The sequence below is a fragment of the Nasonia vitripennis genome (assembly GCF_009193385.2).
Source record: "Nasonia vitripennis strain AsymCx chromosome 4 unlocalized genomic scaffold, Nvit_psr_1.1 chr4_random0010, whole genome shotgun sequence".
In the NCBI taxonomy this organism is placed as follows: domain Eukaryota; kingdom Metazoa; phylum Arthropoda; class Insecta; order Hymenoptera; family Pteromalidae; genus Nasonia; species Nasonia vitripennis.
The window spans coordinates 2,816,653-2,837,180 of record NW_022279646.1 but is presented as its reverse complement, the minus strand read 5'-3'; the positions used below and the strand labels follow the sequence as shown (position 1 = coordinate 2,837,180).

The window sequence follows — 20,528 nt, the reverse complement described above, 5'->3', positions numbered from 1 at the left end:
CGGCAGCATGGCTGTGCTCCGGTTTTTTCCTATCTTACTGACCATGCGTCCCAGTTCACATGCGCCGCCATGACAGTGTTGTGGTGACAATAAACATTATTTAAACATATTCGTTCTGCTGTTTGTACAACTGTGTTATAAATAACACAAATGTCTATACTTACCGAAGAATAGTAATATTGACCAACAGAAACGAATTTATTAGACAATCTTGAATTCACTACATCATACTCAGCATATATGCGATCACCATTATCATCAAAAGCCACTCGTCCAGTGGCACCATTCTCAAGAGTTTGCTGTCTCACGTATCTGAAACGAAAATTTATATACGTTTTTATATTATGTAATTTTTAATGAGATTAGCAAGCCATAGTCCATCCCACCTCATTATCCACCTCCTTGCTTTTCACCCCCCCCCCCCCCCCTCTTCTAGTTTTAACACTCTTCTCCCTACACTCTTGTTAAAACTTACCAAGAATGATTTTAGAAAAACGCTGCATTTTTAGGGCTCCAGGAGTCAGAAAGTTGCTTTTTAGTTGGGAGAGGAATGATAACACAGCTCCAAAATCTAACATGAGATCTTATTTGAGAATTTACCTGCGATCTTATATGGGACTTGTTAATAGTATATTTACACTCATTTTGAAGTAGAACGTGAAATTTTTTGTAAATTTGGGATTGCATATATTGGCTTTTTAAGCAAGGAAATTAAAATACATATTTTTATTATTTGTTCGCTGATCTGTTTTGGATGCAAGTGGCATCCCTTTTTCAGTCAAAAAAATTAACTAGAAAATTATATTAAAACAATTCATTGATGTATGTCAGACAATATGTACAGGATACGATAGTTGGTAATATTAATGAAAATAGTTTTAATTCTGAGCGTTAAAAGCGTATATAAACCTAGCTGTATCCCTAGATAGAATCCCATATGTACAAGATTAGTATCTTTCAAGAACCACGCACTTCTGCTAGAGCATAAGGGAAAGCCCGCGTAAAACTGTCACTCACATGATTCATTCCATGATAATATTACCACTGCAAGAAGATTTTTAACATCTGTTACCTACTTGAGCATTTCATTGATATTTTAAGAAGATGTCATCCACGATTTTTAATAGCAATAACAATAACGACATTATTAATATCAATTAAAATAAATGCACTTTTAATGCTAATAGTATCATCGTCCTTCCTTATAACAAATTTCTACCTTAAAATTTAAAGTATTCTTTACAGCCACGATCTTACAGTTATAAATAGGTGCTCTAACAAACTTAACAATATGATAAATTTGGACAGTAATAAGATGGAAATAGTACATTACAATATAAGTGGCATAAGTAACACTTTTTGACACGGCGCCCGAGCGTAGTGAGCACCTGCTTTATAGCACGTGTGGCGTACATTTGCCCAAAAACAAATTAAAATTATATTAAAGGTGTCTGTATTTGTATGTTAATTTTATATACTAGTAAAAAACGCTCGCTCCGCTCGCAGTTAACATATGTAAGTTATTATATTTTGTTGTAGAGTTCGTTTGGAAAGAATAAAATAGTCGAAAAATATATTTGCTTGTATAAAATACGTTAATATAATGTTTTGGTATTTTAATGCAGTCTATACTAAGATTATATAAGAAAATTTCTTCATTACCTTGAAGTGCGTAGGTGCACGTATTATAAATACACACACACCCACACGGGGAAGCCTGACACCCGTATGTGGCGCGTCCCTCAGGTAGCGGATAGGGTAGAGCTCGCTGGGATTTATACCTTGGAGGGTAGAGTGGAAATAAAATATGCTCCGTAGACGGAATCAGGCCGCCGCGTTTGCCGTGCGGTGCGACCCATAAGCTGCCAAAAGGAGATTCTAGGTGGGAACGCAATCCGAGGTTGCAAGCCAAAGTGACCTGAACCACAATTGTTTCCCGCTGTCAAGACGGGGAGCCGGTTACATAGCCAGTACCATTCAATCGGCTAAAGCGAGTATGTGATATTGCTTGATGTCTGCCAGAAACTATCCAGAGAGTGAAGCACATTGTTTGGGGTGAAGATTCGAGAGAGTAGAGGTGGGCTCGGGCAGTACTACGTGCTATACTCTGGTATGATGTTCCCAGTCTGGCACCGCTTACAGTCATGTGTTGGGGCCATGTCAGCTGCCTCCATAGAAGGGGGAATGGCGGGTAGTTGGACACATACCGGGATGAAGACTATTAACGAGCATGAATAATTTAACCGAGCAAGGAGAGAAAGCAGGAAAAGGAGCTTTCGAGATCTGGAACACAATCAGGGATGCTAAGCAAGAACGAGAAAACATATGGGAGAAGATCCGAGACATGCTGGACTCAATAGATAATGTTGTGTCAAACGCATCCAACATTCAAGTCTGTTAAAACTTATCTATCGGCGATTATAATCCAGATTAAGCGGCTTGAAAAAGGACAAAAGGCGCTGGAAAAGAGCAAGGTTGAATTAATACTAAGTAAAGCGGAAATCTTACCAAATCAGCAGCATATCCAAAAAAAGGACAAGTCATCACAGACGATAGAAGCATCAAACGCGGTGACGACAAGAACGCTAAATAAGCGTAAGCCAATGTCACTAAGCCAGGTAAAAGACCAACAAGAACACCACGCTAAAAGAACAAGGAAAGATAAGGAAGTAGTCTCTGTGGTAGTCACGTCAGAATACAATCACAGGAGTCTTCGGGAAAAAAGGCAGACCCACCCTGGCAGGAGGTTATCACCTGAGAGAAGAAGATGAAAGAAAAGAAAATGACAAAGAAAAATGGCACTAGAAAACCACCAGGCCTAATCCACTTGTTATAAAAGCTGCTGAGGGGAATTAGTACGCTGATATTTTAAGGAAAATAAAAGCAGACCCTTATCTGACGGTGCTAAGTAACGGCGTAAATAAGATACGCAAAACAGTGGCAGGAGATCTTTTGGAGCTACGACGCACCAAGGAAGTAAAAATGCAGGAACTTCAAAAAGCGGTTAAAGCAGTGCTGATAGATGAAGCTACAATCAAAAGGCTTTAGCATGAAGTGGTCTTTGAAATAAAAGGCCTTGACATGCTTACCTTAAAACAGAATATTCTAGAAGCTCTAAGTAGAGAGTTTTCAAAAGAAAAGGAAGTAGTAGAGGAGACGTCCGTAAAGACCCTCCAGTAAACCTAGCTGCCTGCCCAGATTGCCCAAAAGGCGATCGTATGGGGAGAGCTCAAAGTAGGTTGGGTTAATTGCCGAATCAGGAAGATTAGTCAAGAGATGCGACCACCTTAATGCTATAAATGCCTGGGCTTTGACCATATCGCAAAAAAGAGTACAGAGACGTACGACAAAAGTAAATGCTGTTTTAAGTGCGGAATAAAAGGACATGTAGCGAAAAATTGCACTAACAAGCTAAGCTGCATTCTCTGCCGGTGAAAGGACGGAGAAGAGTGACCATGCAGCTAGTAGCTATACATGCCCAGCCTATTAAGCCTTATTAAAAAAACTAAAAACCTAACGAAAATGAAGACAATGCTGTTAAATCTAAACCACTGTGAGTCAGCACAGAACCTACTCAACTAGTAGCATATAATGATCTAGACAAACTATCGTGGGAAATGGACACTACGAGTGAAGCAGCGATCTGGGCATGTGAAAACGTTGCTTCCTGTAAAAAAATAAAGACCCGTGAAGAAGGATTTATACACGCTTAGGTAGCAGGTGTCACCGTTTACAGCTGCTACGCTTTACCTAACGCTCTAATCGAGCAGTTCGAGCAACAATCGGCTTATACAAGACGCAGTATGGAGAGAACCGGTACTGATTGCAGGCGACTTCAATGCGTGGGCTGTAAAGTGGGGCAGCATAAGGACTAACTGCAGAGGTCGAGTACTCCTAGAAGCATTCGCTTTCCTTGATTTAGTTCTAGTTAACCAAGGATGCACCTACACCTTCAAAAGAGAAGACGCAGGGTCTACTGTTGACCTGACGTTTGTTAGCAGCAGACTTATTGGCTCAGTTAATTCATGAACAGTAAATGAGCACTAAACACAAAGTGATCACTAGGCCATAATAATTGAAGTAGGAATATTAAAACAGGAACCCAGCGCGAGTACAACGACCAATAGAGTTAGTTGGAAAAAAAAGAATTATAATAAGGAGATGTTCTCATTAGCACTAGACGAAATGCAACTGTCTGAAACGGCGAACAGCAAGGTAAAAAAGGTGACGGTACATATCACCCAAGCATGTGACGCTGCTATGTCTTGAAGAGTGGCATACAGTAGACAAAAACTAGTATACTGGTGGAACGAGGAGATCGCGCATGCACGTAGCGAGTGCCACTGGACCAGAAGACGAGAAAAACGAGCGAGGAAGAAATACTATAAAATTGGTAGAGACCAGAAAATAGTAGATGCCCGCGGACAAAAAATGAAGGACGCTAAACGGAGTCTTGTGAAGAAAATCCGCTAAAACAAACGACGTTGCCTTAAGAAATTACAGGACGAGGTCGAACACGACCCTTTGAGTTGATTGTATTTTAATAGTAACTAAGAAGATTAAAGAAAGCTACGTTCCCTCACCAAAATGTCCGGATTTATTACACTGGGTAGTGACCACACTATTTCACAGGCAACTGGAAGAGCTAAGTGTCATCGAAAGAGGAGCTCCCCAACTCAAGCTAAATCCTTACGGACGGTATTTCGAAAGACCGGGCGGCTGTCGTCAAGACGGCTAATACCGGTGTAAGTTCCCAGGAGAGTCACTGGGCGGCTGCGGGGTCTGCCCCATTAGCAAATACCGGTTCCTACTTACGAACAAAAGGAAAAGAAAAGAAACAGGCACGCTCATAGAAAGCTAGCCTCGAAGGCGAAGCTAAGGACGAAGCGTCTGGAGGGTGCTCCTGGGGGGTCTTAGGTAGGGACCCTTGGGGGCGCGTCCATAAGACAGCACTCCGACAGCTCCACCCCCAGGGAGCTTAAAAAGAGGTCGGTTGGGGACGCTTCAAAGAGCTACAGTCGAGCAGTGGCTACTGACTTAAAGGTGGCCATCGTTTCGGTCAAGTACCTGGAATAGCGCCTTGACGAGGACCAGGAAAAGAAGGTTCTGGAGTCCTTGGAGGGGGAAATTGATGACGCCCCGAACGGAAGCTATTTTCCAAGTGTATACTCAGGATGTCGTGGTAAAGCATTTGAAAATGCAGAACACCACACTTACACCGGACTTCTCCTAAACCAAAACGGTGACAGTGGGCAACGAGGGTAAAAAGAAGAAGGAGATGGCCATTCAAGTGATGCTGGAAAGGACTGAGGTCGAGGCACTGAAAACCCTTGACTTTAGACCCTTCTGTGGAGGCGGCAGGGTGCATATCGTCCTGTTTAAAGAACAGAGGGCGGAAGAGCTGGAACAAGCGGGAGTAGAGGTCATGGAGGTCAATCCTGGCCTTAATACGGTAAACACAGAGGTAGATGCGGATAGCGGTGCTCTCAAACAAGATGGCTGATCCGGAGCAACGCAACAGCGTAAGAAATATGAATGGGGCCAGATCTGTACCGGACACCACCATAGAGTTCACGCAGATTAACCTGCACCATTGCAAGAGCGCCACGGCCGTTCTGGCTAGACGTATGGCGGGGGTGCGTACAGGTATTTGCCTAATCCAAGAACCTTGGATTCACAACGGCAAAATCGCAGGCTTGAACAAAATAGGTACACTTCGACTAAAACGTGGCCTAATGTTAAGGCGCTTCAGGTAGAGACGGTGCCAAAGTACTACTCAAGGGATCTATGTACAGCAAGGGTAAACTACAAGGGCACCGTAGGCGAACTAAAAGTCATTATGATTGCCGCAGCATACTTTTCTTATGAGAAAGCGTGCCAACCAAAGGAAATAGTCGTATTAATTAGAGAATGCAAAGCCGAGGGCACCAAGCTTATAATAGGCTGTGACGCGAAGGCACATCACACATGTTGGGGCAGCACCGTAACCGAACATTTCACCTAAAGACATTTCACCAAAAGACATTTCACCTAAAGACATTTACGTAAAGACATTTACCTAAAGACATTTCACCTAAAGACACTTCGCCAATGCGACATTTCGCCAACTATGGTGTTTTGCTATAGACCATGGTCAACCAACGCGGCCACAGAGCCACTGCGGTACCACCCCGAGTTGGTGCTGTTGGGGTTTTAGGTTATTTTTATATATATTGAGAGGTCAATATAAAACCATGGTCAGCCCGAGTTGACCCCCTGGGTTATGGGTGTGGAAGGGCGCTTCGCGAAGCGCCCTTCCACACCCATAACCCAGGGGGTCAACCAACGCGGTTTGATGCTGTTGGGGTTTTAGTCGTTTTTTATCGCAAAATTTCTAAGTCCTTTTTTGCTTGAAAAATGACTAAGTCCATTTCTTCTATCAATACTTTAAAATTTTATGCCATTTTCAGGCACTTTTTTTAAATTTTGAAAAATGGCTTTATTGTCACAACTGACAATGAGTCACTTTACTTCTAAAAAAATGTCTTTTGGTGAAATGTCTTTAGGTCAAATGTCGGGTACCCTAAGCTAATATATTTTATAAGAAGTAAAGTTGCCTTTAATTAATAATAGTAATATATTTATATAGTATAAGAGTCGGATTGTTCGTAGAAATTTTAATATTGAAGTTTACACTCCATATTCAGTATTCTAGATTTTACTTTGTTTTAGATGTTTAATTTTAAATTGTAAATTGTATTGCATGTATTGTTGGTGCATACAAAAATTAACTTAATTATGCACGAACTTTGAAAAATTATGATCAAGGGTATGATTTATGTTATAATTTTTTGCAAGAGACATAATATATTAACGATTCCTCGACTTCGGTAGGAATATTTGTAACAATAAAATCAAGCTCCTTGTTTTTTTTGGCGATGATCTAAGTGACGCAATTTATTTTAATAAGCAAACATGTATTTAAATAATTTATCACTAAGCTTTTTTAGTTAATGATTAATTTATTTTTAGTTAATGATGGACATTGAGGAACAATTTTCTCCTACGCTTACTTTCTTCATTTTTATGTTTGCTACCTCTGTGATTTTTTTTAGGAATGCTCCAAGCAATTCATAAGCTTGGCCACAGGCTTCAAATATGAATTTTAATCATTTTAGCACAAATGTTTGGATATCATTATTTGCAGCCGAAAATACAGGGTCTCTGCCATTCTAGGACCCATACAGGAACTTTTGCACTATAAAAAGGTATCTCCATGAATTTTTTGGTGGTCGTAGTCCGAATCGAACTCTTACTTTCACCAATATTAAGATTTAAATTACTTATAAGATAGGTATAACACACACGCACACAGACACACACACTTTATATATTGATTATACTCGCATATATATATATATATATATATATATATATATATATATATATATATATGTGACTATAATCAATATACCCTTGAAGTCATATATATATATATATATGAAGATACTTTTTTTGTAAAATTTTCTCACCTTTTCAATAAAAATACCCTTGAAGTCATATATATATATATATAATATATATATATATATGACTTCAAGGGTATTTTTATTGAAAAGGTGAGAAAATTTTACAAAAAAAGTATCTTCATGTCTTTAGTGAAAAATGCTTCCCTAGCGAGCTATGAATTACTTAATTTGTGCTGAAAACCCAGAAATTGCAAAAATTGACATTTTTGGCTTTCTACCATTTTGGTAAAAAGTAATTCCAAAATCTGAAAAAATTCAGGTGCATTGGAAACTGTTACTGGAACATATTTACCGTGGGGTTGAAAAAGAAAAAAAAATTTTTGATCTTTGATTTGACAAAGAACCACCCATATATAGAACAAATGTCTTTGAAAATTGTGTTAAAATAGTTCATTATAAGTTAAATTTTAATATATGACTCTAAAAGATAATTCATGGTTAAATAAAAATGATTTGAGCGTCAAGCAATGGCTATTATATGTTGGTGATAGAATATATTTTCGTGAATTCCACAATAATAATGAAGTAGTAGAAATAACAGAAGAAATTGTATGTGCTAATAATATTATTAATGAAATTTATAAAAATAATTTTTATGAAAAAGTTATAGTAGCACCGTAAAGTTCAGATGTACTTATTGTTAGTATTAACGATGAAATTTTATTAAAAATAGAAGGTAAAGTAAAAAAAATATATGAGTATAGATTCTGCAGAAGATAATAACAATCAAAATTTAGAAGCATCTTAACCAGTAGAATTTTTAAATTCTTTAACACCAGATGGCTGACTACTACACCAATTAAAAGATAAAAATCGCTTTTATGTTATTTTTAAAAACGAGCGGTTGTAACGCAAAACTGAGAGGCCGGCTCCGCACAGGAGAGTGCGGAGATATAGCACACGTGCGGACACGACGTTCGCGAAGCTGCTCTCGCAGCGAGCTGCGTTGCAATGCGGATAAATCACAGGCGTTAAGGGAGTTCTCCGCCGCACCGAGGGATATTGCCAAGTTTCTCCCAAAATCGAATCCCGTTACAAATGTTATGGAATATTTACGTACTTTAAAGATTTTGCGAAATCATCTATTTTATTTAATGCAAACGGGTTACCGACACTTCGCCTAAGGACATTTCACCACATACGACACTTCGCCACAGTGACATTTCGCCACATGCGACATTTCGCCACAAATGATAAATTTACCGGGGTCTAGACCAACGCTCTAGAGCAACGCATCATAGTTGGCACCCTTCCACATCCAAAACACACCGGGTCAACTCGGGCTGACCTTGGGTTTATAATTGAACTCTCAAGGTATATAAAAATAACCTAAGACCCCAACAGCACCGACTCGGTGTAGTACCGGTAGCACTGCAGCCGCGTTGGTTCTAGTACCGTGTTGGTCGACCGGGGTCTAGAGCAACGCATCATAGTTGGCACCCTTCCACCTAAAACCCCAACAGTAGCACCGACATACACTAAATGGCCTAAAAAACATAAATCTGAAATTTGTGGTGAAAAGTGTCGCATGTGGCGAAATGTCGCTGTGGTGAAATGTCACTGTGGCGAAATGTCGCATGTGGTGAAATGTCTTTAGGTGAAATGTCCTTAGGTGAAATGTCCGGATACGAATGCAAACCAAACTGTTAATAGTGTTGCCAACGGTTTATTGTACTTTTAATTATACTTATTTTAAATATCTTATAATTTTTGTGTTTTTCATGTACAGGCATATTATCAACTTTATAACTTCTAATACAAATCATAAATTTTTGAAATCGCCAAGTTGCCTCCATTGGACTAAGATATCTACCATCAACATAATTTGTAATTTCGTCAAGTTTTTCTTGATTACTATCATTTTGACATTTTTGAATTTTGACAAATGCTCTGTCACTACCTTTGTGAATATACTTATAGATATATTTTATACACTGAATAGATGCACAAAATTCAACATTTATGTGGCATTTGTATTTTATCAACAAAAAATTATATGATATAACCATTGAATTATTAACTGGAATTTCTTGCTTATTTTTAGTTCTATAAATATGATTTTCAGAACTATTGTCTGTTTTTTTTTATATTGAGGATAATCATCTTGTTTTGTTATTGTTACATTAGAAAAGGTTTTGGAAATCGTTTATTGCATTCATGCTTGGGATTCTTAAGACACGGACTTCTTTCATCGTGAGGTCCATAAAGCATATGTTTAATAATTAATTTCTTTAGTTTTCCATTATTTAAAATTATTTCAGTGGATATAAATTTATTAATTTGTTCTAAGGTTATTAATTTGTTGTCAGGATGTAATGTTATTGAAATATGTGCATGTGGTAAACCTTTTATTTTGAAATTCAATTGTATAAACATAAGCTTATACCTTACCGAAAAATTTTTTTCCGTTATATCATTCATAATTGATTATAATTCTGTGTGAAATAGCCTAACAGGGATATTCGGTATATCATTTGGAGTTGTTCTTTCTGGAAATTTTCTCAAAATTTCATCGTTACCACGAAGGTCTGCTCACGTTCAAACTTATGCGTGAATTCATGATTTGTCCGTCGATCTCTGACCTTTTCTCTGTTAGTCACTTATCTTATAATCTGCATAATCACAGACCTATACATAAGCACCTGGTGCACTCGAACTTTGGGTTTTTCTCGACCTTACCTAGATTAAAGCGCGCTTGGAATTCTCTCCCGCAATGTAACATTGTCATCCAGCAGTTATCCGAATTTAAATCTAACCTCGAATCATTAATGTCGGCATTTAGTTTGTAAACTCTGTTAGAATATTGTTCGTTATCTTTTATACATGTGAATGAACCTGAATTTGTATATTTTTCGCCAATTTCGTGACTTGAAGACCGAATTTTGTTGATTTTACTCGTTAATGTTTGAAATTCTTCTGCAAAAGATTTGTTTGAATTTTCGATACAGGCTCTTAAATTTTGTAACGATTCGTCGCATTTAAGAAGTGCGTTGTTATATATTGTGTGCTCTACCTCAAGGGCTTTGATACGCGTTTCGTTCTGTTTGGTTATTTGTAATAAATTTTGACTTGTAGTCGTCAAAGTAGTTAATTTTGTGATTATGTCTTTTTTCATATTTGTTAATAACATTTCCGCCTCTTCCTCGTGTTTCTCTATAGCCATGTTTATTAAGGCTTCTACGTTTGCCGAAGGGTTTGTTTCCGGTTGAGCTTCGAGTCGAAGTTCGGAGAATTTAAGGCCTACTTTACTATCAATGGAATTTTCAACGTTCTTTTTAAATTTTTCTAGATCATCATTATCTGGCATGTTGATGATACTAGAATCTATTTCATCCACTTTTATTCTAAGTGTATCATAATTAATATTTAAAGCGGTGTAATTCAAACCGTTCTGTTTGACTCGTTTGTGTGTTTCTGTTTGTTTTTTATTTAAATCATTGACGATCTCCGACGTTTTGTCCGATCTTTCAAATAGATATTTTAATATTTCGTGGACTTTACGCGCCCAGTTGGCTTTCAACGAGGGATCGTCAATCATAGACTGATTCGCGTCGTCTGTAGTGAGAACTGCGTTAAGAGTATCATTTAACTGTGATTTCAAGATTTCTGCTGAAGCGCTTCGAGTGACTGGACCGCTCTTTCTAAGCGTGCTAGAAAATATGCTATTGCCTGCGTCCGACATTTTGTGTTCGTCTGAATTATTTGTGACTGCGTAAAATGGTTGCAAGTTTGTTTGTGTAGATTGCTTAATAATGCAAATCAGAGTTGTTTGTATTGCATACATTGCATTTGAGTTATTGCGTAAATTGCAATATGTGTGTCATAGGAGAATTTGATTATTATTGTAATAAGTTCCACTTTGAAAACCCGGTATCCTGGCAGGATCGCTAATGAAACGGTCACGACTCTTCTCGGTCCGTAGCGCGAATGAGATTTTAAATTTTAGAGAAGAGCAGTAATCATTTACTGATCTACGTCCGAATTTTAATAACAGATCATAAATAGGAAAGTAATTATATATAGTAGTGTATTATTATCATATAAGACAGGTCTGGGATACCAGGTAGTGGAAATTTGTTTCTATAATAAAAGTTTTTATAACAAAATAAATATATTCAAATTATATTTAAGGATAACAATATTGCATTAATTGTGGTATATATTCTGTGTCACAAAATATATGAATAAATCCGGTTTGATTTTTAATAAGATTTTAAGTAGATACGCTAGAATTTGCGTTATCTGCTTTAGTTCGAAATTTTTATAAGTGTTTGACAAGTCTTTAAATTTATTACAAATGTAGGACTGATACACTTTAAGATACGATATCGCGCCTGACTCGAAATTTTATAAGTATAAAAACGATTCGAAATAATTCTAAGTCGTTTATCTTTTCGAGACGTGAGCTGCTCTTGAGAAGAGACTAGGCGCTTAAGTTGCGCTGGAGCTAGTGAGCTAATACGGGTTGTGCGGGTCCTTTTATAGGCCACGGAGAGAGCGGGATTCGAGCCGCCGGAAAAACTATCCCATTCATACTTGCACACACTCATTCACACCTATATAAAAAAATCATTTACACACTTATAATATAATGCGCACGCCGCGTCGCCACTCGCTCTCTACTCCTACTCTCATTATAATTGCGCCGCTGCGCTCGCCGCTCGGTCTATATAGATATAGGCGCGTGTTGCGCGCTCTCCCCGCTTTCTTGCTGCTTGCTGCTGTTGCTGCTGGCTGGCTCGTAGCGCTGCTGTTGTACTGCTGCTTTGAGCTCAGCTGTCAGCTGTGGCGCGTAACTTCGTATTTAGAGTGGGGGAGCCTAAGATACTCTTGTATAATCTAAAATGTTGTTTCATATAATTTAGTATTAAATATTTATAAATTTTTTGCGGAGCTTGTACGGGGTCAACCGTACAGGACCGTGGTATTACAGGACCAACCTCTCGAGCATCCCTCGTTAGCTGGTCAGCCCATTGGACCGAACGATCGTGGTTCTTACTAATTAATGGTTGTCTTTGGTGATTCTTGTCCGCTTGGTTCCTTGATGGGAATTGGTCGGAGCGTGGAGTGGTTTCTTGGGCTGGTCTCGTGCTGGCGATGTTTGGAGATCCGAAAGAATGGCTCCGACTTCGAATTTCTGTAGTCTCTTGACTCTCAGCATATCTATCACGGTAACAAGGGCAAGTATTGAGATCTTCTCCGTACCGTCCACAGTTCAGGCTAATCCTGTCATGGCAAGGTGCTGGGTACTCGAAGATAAAATGGCCACTCTTTTAGCAGTTAAAGCAAGTGTATGACGGATGATCCAATTCGGGATCCGTAGAAAATGCATTCAGCCCGCTATATCTCACTCCTGTGAGCTTCACTTTCAACTGTTGGCCGCTATGACTTTCCTTCTTCTGATCGGGGCGTGGCTTGATTCTCTGGCTGCTATTCTGAGCTGACTGTAATTACAGATCTCAGTCCATAGGCTCTTGGCTTCTTGCCCTCCCGACCGGCAGAAAATGTAGGCGAAGGTGAGATAGCAAGTTCTTCTCCTTTAACGGTTTCTCTAGAGATATGAGGGGAGTCGTATTCTCTACACCGTCAGGCCCGTAGCAACAAGATGGTGTGAAAAAGGGCCATGGAGGCAGACTCCTCGTATCGAGTAGGCTCTTTGACCGATATAGAGGAGCCTGCTCTCGTTTCCACCTGCACTACCCGTCGTAACTCTTCCAGAGCCTCGCTACTCTCTCGTTCTATCTATCCCCTCTACGGATGGGAACTGCTTCGACAATTTGCTACCAGCTTGTTCAAAATTCAAAAGTATTTGAAAGATCAGTGCTAGGTGATCACAATGTAATTTTGATGTTTGTTTTTATTAATTTTTTTAAGGATTTCAAATTTGATGGTTATGCTATTATAGTCCAATTGCTTTCTCCAAGAGAAAGCTTTATGATGGTGAAAATTTCAATATCAAAGATGTTGATAGATTTCTAAGTCAGAAAAAATGGTTTTTGAAAAATGTATGTCTGTATGTATGTATGTGCATATGGGCGCGTATATGATTGCCGCGATTAATCCTTATGGAGTCCAGCCTGGGTTAAATCCTGCAAAATACCAACAAATAATTCGTCTAATAAAATTTTTTCTTTTTACGTGAATTAAAAAAAAATATATTCTAAAAACATTTACAATATACACTATTCCTACTGAAAAATATCATATATATCAACTAATTTCAAGTTTGTGTATCTGGGTTTAAAGTCGGCGAATTTCAATAATTCAGATACGAAATTAAACATCTTCTAAAACAACAAAAAATAAAAAATGAAATTTGGATGACCTTGAATCGCTGAAAATTTACGTAAATAGTCAATTTTTAAAATTACTCAAAAATAGTGAAAAAATTCGATTTTTTAGAGCATAGATTGAAAACAATTAAACAACTTTACAAATGGGCTAAATAACTATCCCTACGTAAATATATCACTATAGAACGGCATTTAACAGTATTTACATGGATTGTCTTAATGAGTCCTTCGTAATCCCAGAAAAAACAAGAAAAATGACCCTGTCCATTTAAATAACACGGGGGAAATGAAATGGCTTGCGGCACGTAGATTTTCAACTGATTGCACTAATTTCTGCGGGAAACCTAGTTTTTAAAGACGCAAAAACGGAATCCAATGGGACATTTCAAAAATTTTAAGTTGGGGATTATTTAATAACGGACACTAAATATATATATTAGGCATATATATGCCTAATATATATATATATATATATATATATATATATATATATATATATATATATATATATATATATATATATATATATATATATATATATACTAGGCATATATATACACTAAGGCATATATATATATATATATATATATATATATATATATATATGTATATGTATATATATATATAAGTTAGGGAATTATTTAGTACTTATCTTCACATCGTGTGTCGATTCACGCATTCTAAAATTCATGAGCATGGCGTCCATGTTATGGTTCAATATTTTAGGTATATTGTTAATTTTTTCCAAAATTTTCCCTAATTTATTATCGATATATCATTTATATGAGAAAATAAAATTTGATCTCATGTTTATTGTTTAATTATTATTCGATTTTAGTAAATAAAAGCTTTCTTTCTTTATTTACTAAATATCTAAAAATTAAAAAAATTTATATTTATTTAAGAAAAATGCAATTGCTTAAAAAATAATATTTGATTTTTATAAACAATTGAGTTTTTTTCAATTCAAGATAGTGAACTTGTAGATATTTAGATGACAATGAAAACTAGCTTTGGTTTACATAAATCGAATAATACATTGATCAATAAATTATGAAAAATTTTGAAAAAAAATTGACAATATACCTTACGTACAATAATAATTAACTCCAGAAGAGGACGTTAATACCGTCATCCTAAGCACTAGGTACTCAGGAGGTCCTTGCCGTTCATATATTCGTGGTCTGCGACTGCAAAATCTTCCCGGTAACAGGTTTCGTCTGATTATATTTCAAATTCCCACAAAACTTTAGGATGCAACGTAAATATATCCACCCTAGGCACCAGCTACCTCGGAAAGCGTTGCCGTCACAATATTCGTATTCTGCGACCGCAAAAACCTTCGAATAGCAAAACTGGACTTATTCCCATCAACATATGACAAATTTAAATTAGCTAATTTTTACGTTATATGGTGAGTGGCTGCGGGGGGGGGGGGTAAGATTTTCAAAAATAGGGTAAAAATTAACGAATTTTACGTCATTTGGTGGGGGGAAGGGAGGTATTGCCAAAATACCTATATAATATAGGAATAGGCGCACTTGCAAGCTATATCCGTCAATGATCAAGTACGTCTTGGACGTTAGCTGAGAATGAACGGTACCTGGTGGCCGACGGCAAGCCTCGTAGACGAATTGCACGAGTGCTGCTAGAATCGAGCTTCCATACAGTGATGTAAATGTTGACCGCGGCAGCCTTACGATACCCGACTAGCTCGCAGCATCGACAGATAGTCAGCGCCCCCGTATCCCGGGCTGGACAGCAGGAACACATACGAGCATGCAAATGATTACCCGCACATGGAAATTCGTTTGAATCACTTGTGTATTACTTAAATCACAACGATCAAATACACTGATTCTACACTGAGCCGACACGCCTGCACGCGTTCACGTCGAGTTATCCGCGTAATAATTGAAGACGTTTCGGTGGCACGAAACGTCGCCGATAGTCGAGTTCTCATGCGCACACTTCGTGTTTGTGATAACAGATGCTACCCGAGTCAAGGGCCCTGACGACGGGGAATTGGGAGTTACGCTAAGAGTTATCCTAGTTGTCTACGAGCGAAAAGTTGCCTGCATATGGCAAGTGTTTAAATTTCACGGCTATCTACTCAAGCAGTGCGTCCGCGGGGATATTTGTTAAGAAAGGGCTACCTCGTTTGTTGTGTAAGTTACAAGTTATGTTATCGCGTAGGATTAAGGAATAAGTTAGAACTGTAACATTGTGCCTGGCGCCGGCACTTGCACAAGCTGCCCAAGGCGGAAGGTGGCGGGACATTTTAAATTATTTAATAATAAGTCGTTTTTGCTTTTGCGGGATTCACGTTCGACAAAAGAGTGAGAGTGAGTGTGTAGAGTGTAAAGTGATTTATTGAGTGCGTTTGCTAGTTGTTGCTCGAGCCTTGAGAAAGATATCTGTTTGTCACGGTTATCTTTGATTGCGAGTTATCCTACTGAATGGCACAAATTTCTGATTGCAATTGTAACAAGTTTGACTATAATATATATCATTTAACTACCCACGTGTTTTGATTCTCTTGAACTACTCTCTCTCTCTCTCTCTCTCCTTTCCGTTCTTGGGGCTGCAGCTAGCCGAGCAAAACCGCCCGCAAAATTCTCGTATCGGAAAACAAAGAGTAGCAAGACTCTGACGCTCGAAAAGGGTTTCTGGCGCCACCACGTCATTTCTAAGTCCTAGTCGAGGAATCGCGAAATAATATAGCTGCACGAAAACCATAGTTACAAGCTTCCTTAGCCTTTAATAAATATTCAATTCTATGATCTATTATTTTAGACAATGCTTTAAATCTGTCAATAGTTAAACTTTTGAACAATAGCAAAAGGCTTACGCATTCATTTCAGTCTGGACTTGCTGGAATCCTCACGTATTATCGTCTCCTTATACTCCAGCAATTCCAACGCACGATCCGAGTAACTGATCATAAATCTTATGGTGAAGCCAGAAATGGTGATTTGCTGATCTAGCATATATTTCTCACTGTACGCTTGGAAAAATTAATCGATCTCGACAAACTGCTTCAAAAACTCTAGCCAGACGGAGTGCGGCAAGTGTAGGCCGTAAAACTTGTTATTATTTAGCCGAACAATAGGATTAAAGTCATCAGAGCCTACTGAGTTGTTTTCATCTATATATTTTAGTCCTATATAAATAATTTTTTCGTAGGAGTTGTTCAAGCCGAATACCATGAGAAGAATTTGATGACAGCGGTACTTGGTAGTCTGACCGTCCTGAGTTTGGCTATCGTGCTGTCTTATTTGTCCGGACAGTTTCTTATTTTTATACTTTTCTTGTCTCTGAAAGCACTTTTGCTTTAGACTTATGAGAGAGAACTGTGCTCTATGTGCTGCAACTACGCTAGCTTATATTCAAAAACCACTACATTTGGTAAAAAGCAAGACTAATGAGAAACAGGCCAGGCTGTGGGGATTAAAAATTGCCTTATTGTGACATAATTTTCTGTAGCAAATCGATTGTGCGATCATATAAAGGATGATGAGCAGATAAAAAGGTACATGTTTTTCTCTCGCATTTTCCTTTTTTATAGTTAGTTATTAACAATTTATTGCAAAAAAAATCGCTGCCGATTCTTTGGCACGTAGCTTCCTCCAAGAAAATTTATAGTTCCAATAAATACAAGGATTTTAAAAACGTTCCAAGAGAAATAATTACTGTCGAGTATAAATGAATATATTCAATACAGCTAACATTCTATAAAAGTAGATATAGCTACTAGTACACAAGACCGGTTTTAAAATTATACAATAAAATAGCAATAAATTTTCAATATTAAAAAATATTTTCAAACTCATTGTAATTATTTGACAACAGTATTAATTATATTAACAAAATCTAAAAATAAAATAATAATAATCAAACTTTTTTTTTTATTTACATTTATAATATAATGTAAATTGTAGGATTATAACAATCATAACATTGTAACGAGGTGCAAAATCAGGTAGATTTGCACATCGTTGAAACGCGACGTTGTGCAAACACGAGGCGAGATTCGGGGCTTCGCGTATAAGACGCGGTCCGTCGGACAGACAGATAGCTTCCGGCCATAGGTGAAAATGCGTCAGCTCTTGTGTGTGAGACTGACTGCATCGAGCGACGACCGATAGCGTGCGAGAGAGTGAGAGTGTGTGTGGGATCGCGAGAAGATGACGTCCCTGACAACTTCTGCTTCCATAGACGAAGGACGACCTGGTCTGTCGATTAGTGACTGAACGAGAGGACGTCGGCTCCTGCGAGCAAGCCAACGACACCACTGGCGCAGAGTGTGTGTGTGAATAGGTGGTGCGTGCCTACCGAGAACGGCGATAGCAAGTAAGCAGCGGCTACAGCTTTGCGACTTGCAAGGAAAGGTACCCAACCCGAACTCACCGATTTTGACGATTTTCATATATGTTGTAGAACATAAAAAAATAAGAGACACGTATTTTTTTTTTCGGCTAATTTTCACTTTTAAGGGGTAAAAACCTCCCCTAAAGTTAACCCCCAAAAAGCGTTTTTTATTAAATATCTCGGCTTAAAATTAATATTTTTCAATGAAACAAATTGGAGGATATTTCTTACAAAAAGAGCAAGTATTTCATGGTGATTTGAAGAGTAAGGGTAGCATCCCCTATTTTTTAGGGGTTGAAAACATATATTTTTTGGCATAATTTTATAATAAAAATGTTTAAACCGACTAAAAAAAATTGGAAAAAATGTTTAAACATCCTTAATAACAAAATTTAGTTGACGTCTTTCGGTGTTTTCATAAATATTACCCCTAAGGGGGTAAACCACCTCTAACACAAAATAACTGTAAATATGTAATTCAATACATAATATTTCGTAGAAAGTTTGTATATAGAGGTTTTCGAGGTCGCTGATTACAAATCTGTTATCAGATTTTGAAAATTCAAAATGGCGGAACCAATAGGACGGAAATATCGAAAAAAAATTTTATATAATAAAAAAGTTTTAAACGACTAAAAAAATTGGAAAAAATTTGTAAACATCTATAATAAACAAATTAAGTTTTTCGATTTTTTCATAGATACTACCCTTTAGGGGGTAAACCACCCCTAACACAAAATAACTATAAGTATACTTCAATCCATAATATTTTGTAGAAGGTTTGTATATAAGGGTTTTCGAGATCGCTCTTTGCAAATCTGATATCAGATTTTGAAAATTCAAAATGGCGGAACCAATGTGGTGGACGAAAATGTCGAAAAAAAATTTTAACTTTCATAAAAACTTGTTATAAATGTGTTATCTTTGTAGCCTGTACATGTGAACTAAAGAGCCTTAAACCCTAAACCCCTAAAGAACAAATAGGCTAAATGGTTGTGATTTTTAACCAAACGACTCCAAACCCCTAACCTCCAGACAAGCCGAAGGCCTATGCTTTACCGTAGACACGAGTATAGACATATTACCGATATTTTATTCTATCATTTTGTATGTAACAAATAACGTCTCGTTTTATGTTTCAATCAAAGATTATTTATTTTTCTGCTTTTATAAATTAGCATAATTTCAAAAGTAATTTCATAAATTATAAAGTATTTCATAAATTGCATAATTATATAATTTTATAAATTCAAAAAGTCCACACTTTTTTGCAAATGAAAAAACATAGGTTAATAAAATTAGTTTATCAAACTCTTTTGCGCTTTGTAATAAAATTTAATGTTGTCAAACTTGGGAGTTTTTCATTGTTACAATTATTTCGTAAGCCAAACGTTTTTTAGATGAATTCTTGAAGTAATGATTATTGTATCTATAGTAAAATATTTACAGTCTGGAATTCCATAATAATACTATTTGATACGATTTAATGAATTTATCAAAAAATCTAAATTTAATAATAAATATTATTCTAATTATTATTATTATTTTTCATTATCATTGCTATTATCATTATTACTGTTATTATTGCTATTGCAATTATGCTTATTCTTCTTCTTATTATTATTATTATTATATTACTATGATAATTTTTGTTATTGGTAAAAATACATAAAAGAATATTAATACTCGAACTTCATTTGCAATTAAAGAACACGTTGTTATTGAAAGGGAATTTTATATGCAGTCATTAGTTTAATGAATGTTATCGTACATTCAATGATAATTCCACAGATAAATGTCTTTCACTCATAAAAGTTGTTGACAATATGTGCGAATCAGTATGTTCTTTTTTTAGATTGTTTTCATCGAGTGTTTACCTCAGCTGCCTGTGTTATTTTTTAGGCAGTGAGTGAGTTTTGTGGGTATTCTAGTACGATGCCGGAAAGTACGAATAGTACGTCTTTTTGTTTGTCAGTGGTATCATACAGTTGTAGAAAATTTTCTTTAGTGATTTTATATAGATTTACATTATTCAATTTCAAAGTGAATAAAAGTTGAATAAAACCAAAAATAGAGTTTTCCGAACATCACAAAGTGGAACGAGAATTCTTCTCCAATGCATAAATTAATGATTTGATTCAATTTACATTCACTCGTTTTATTCTAGTAGAAATGTAGCAGTCGTGCCTTACATGCAAAAACACAGCTTGTATAAATTTTACCGCTTGTTTTCATTTTAGATTGAAAAATGAAAATTAATCCGTTAAACGTTCTAAACTTATTATTAGCATACTTTCAAGCGTTAAACATACCAGATAGTGTCACGAATTATCACGAAACAGTAATGCCGAAAAAA

General features: G+C 36.9%; 1 protein-coding gene across 9 annotated transcripts in view; it reads right to left on the bottom strand.

Moving 5' to 3' along the window:
• LOC100116847 (glutamate [NMDA] receptor subunit 1) overlaps nt 1-20,528 on the bottom strand; it is a 362,784-nt gene that overhangs the window by 89,073 nt on the left and 253,183 nt on the right. For all 9 annotated transcript variants that reach the window (XM_032602127.1, XM_031930196.1, XM_031930197.1 and 6 more), the window contains one exon: nt 165-312. In XM_032602127.1, the coding sequence (XP_032458018.1) occupies nt 165-312 (148 nt within the window). The remainder of the gene's footprint in view (nt 1-164; nt 313-20,528) is intronic.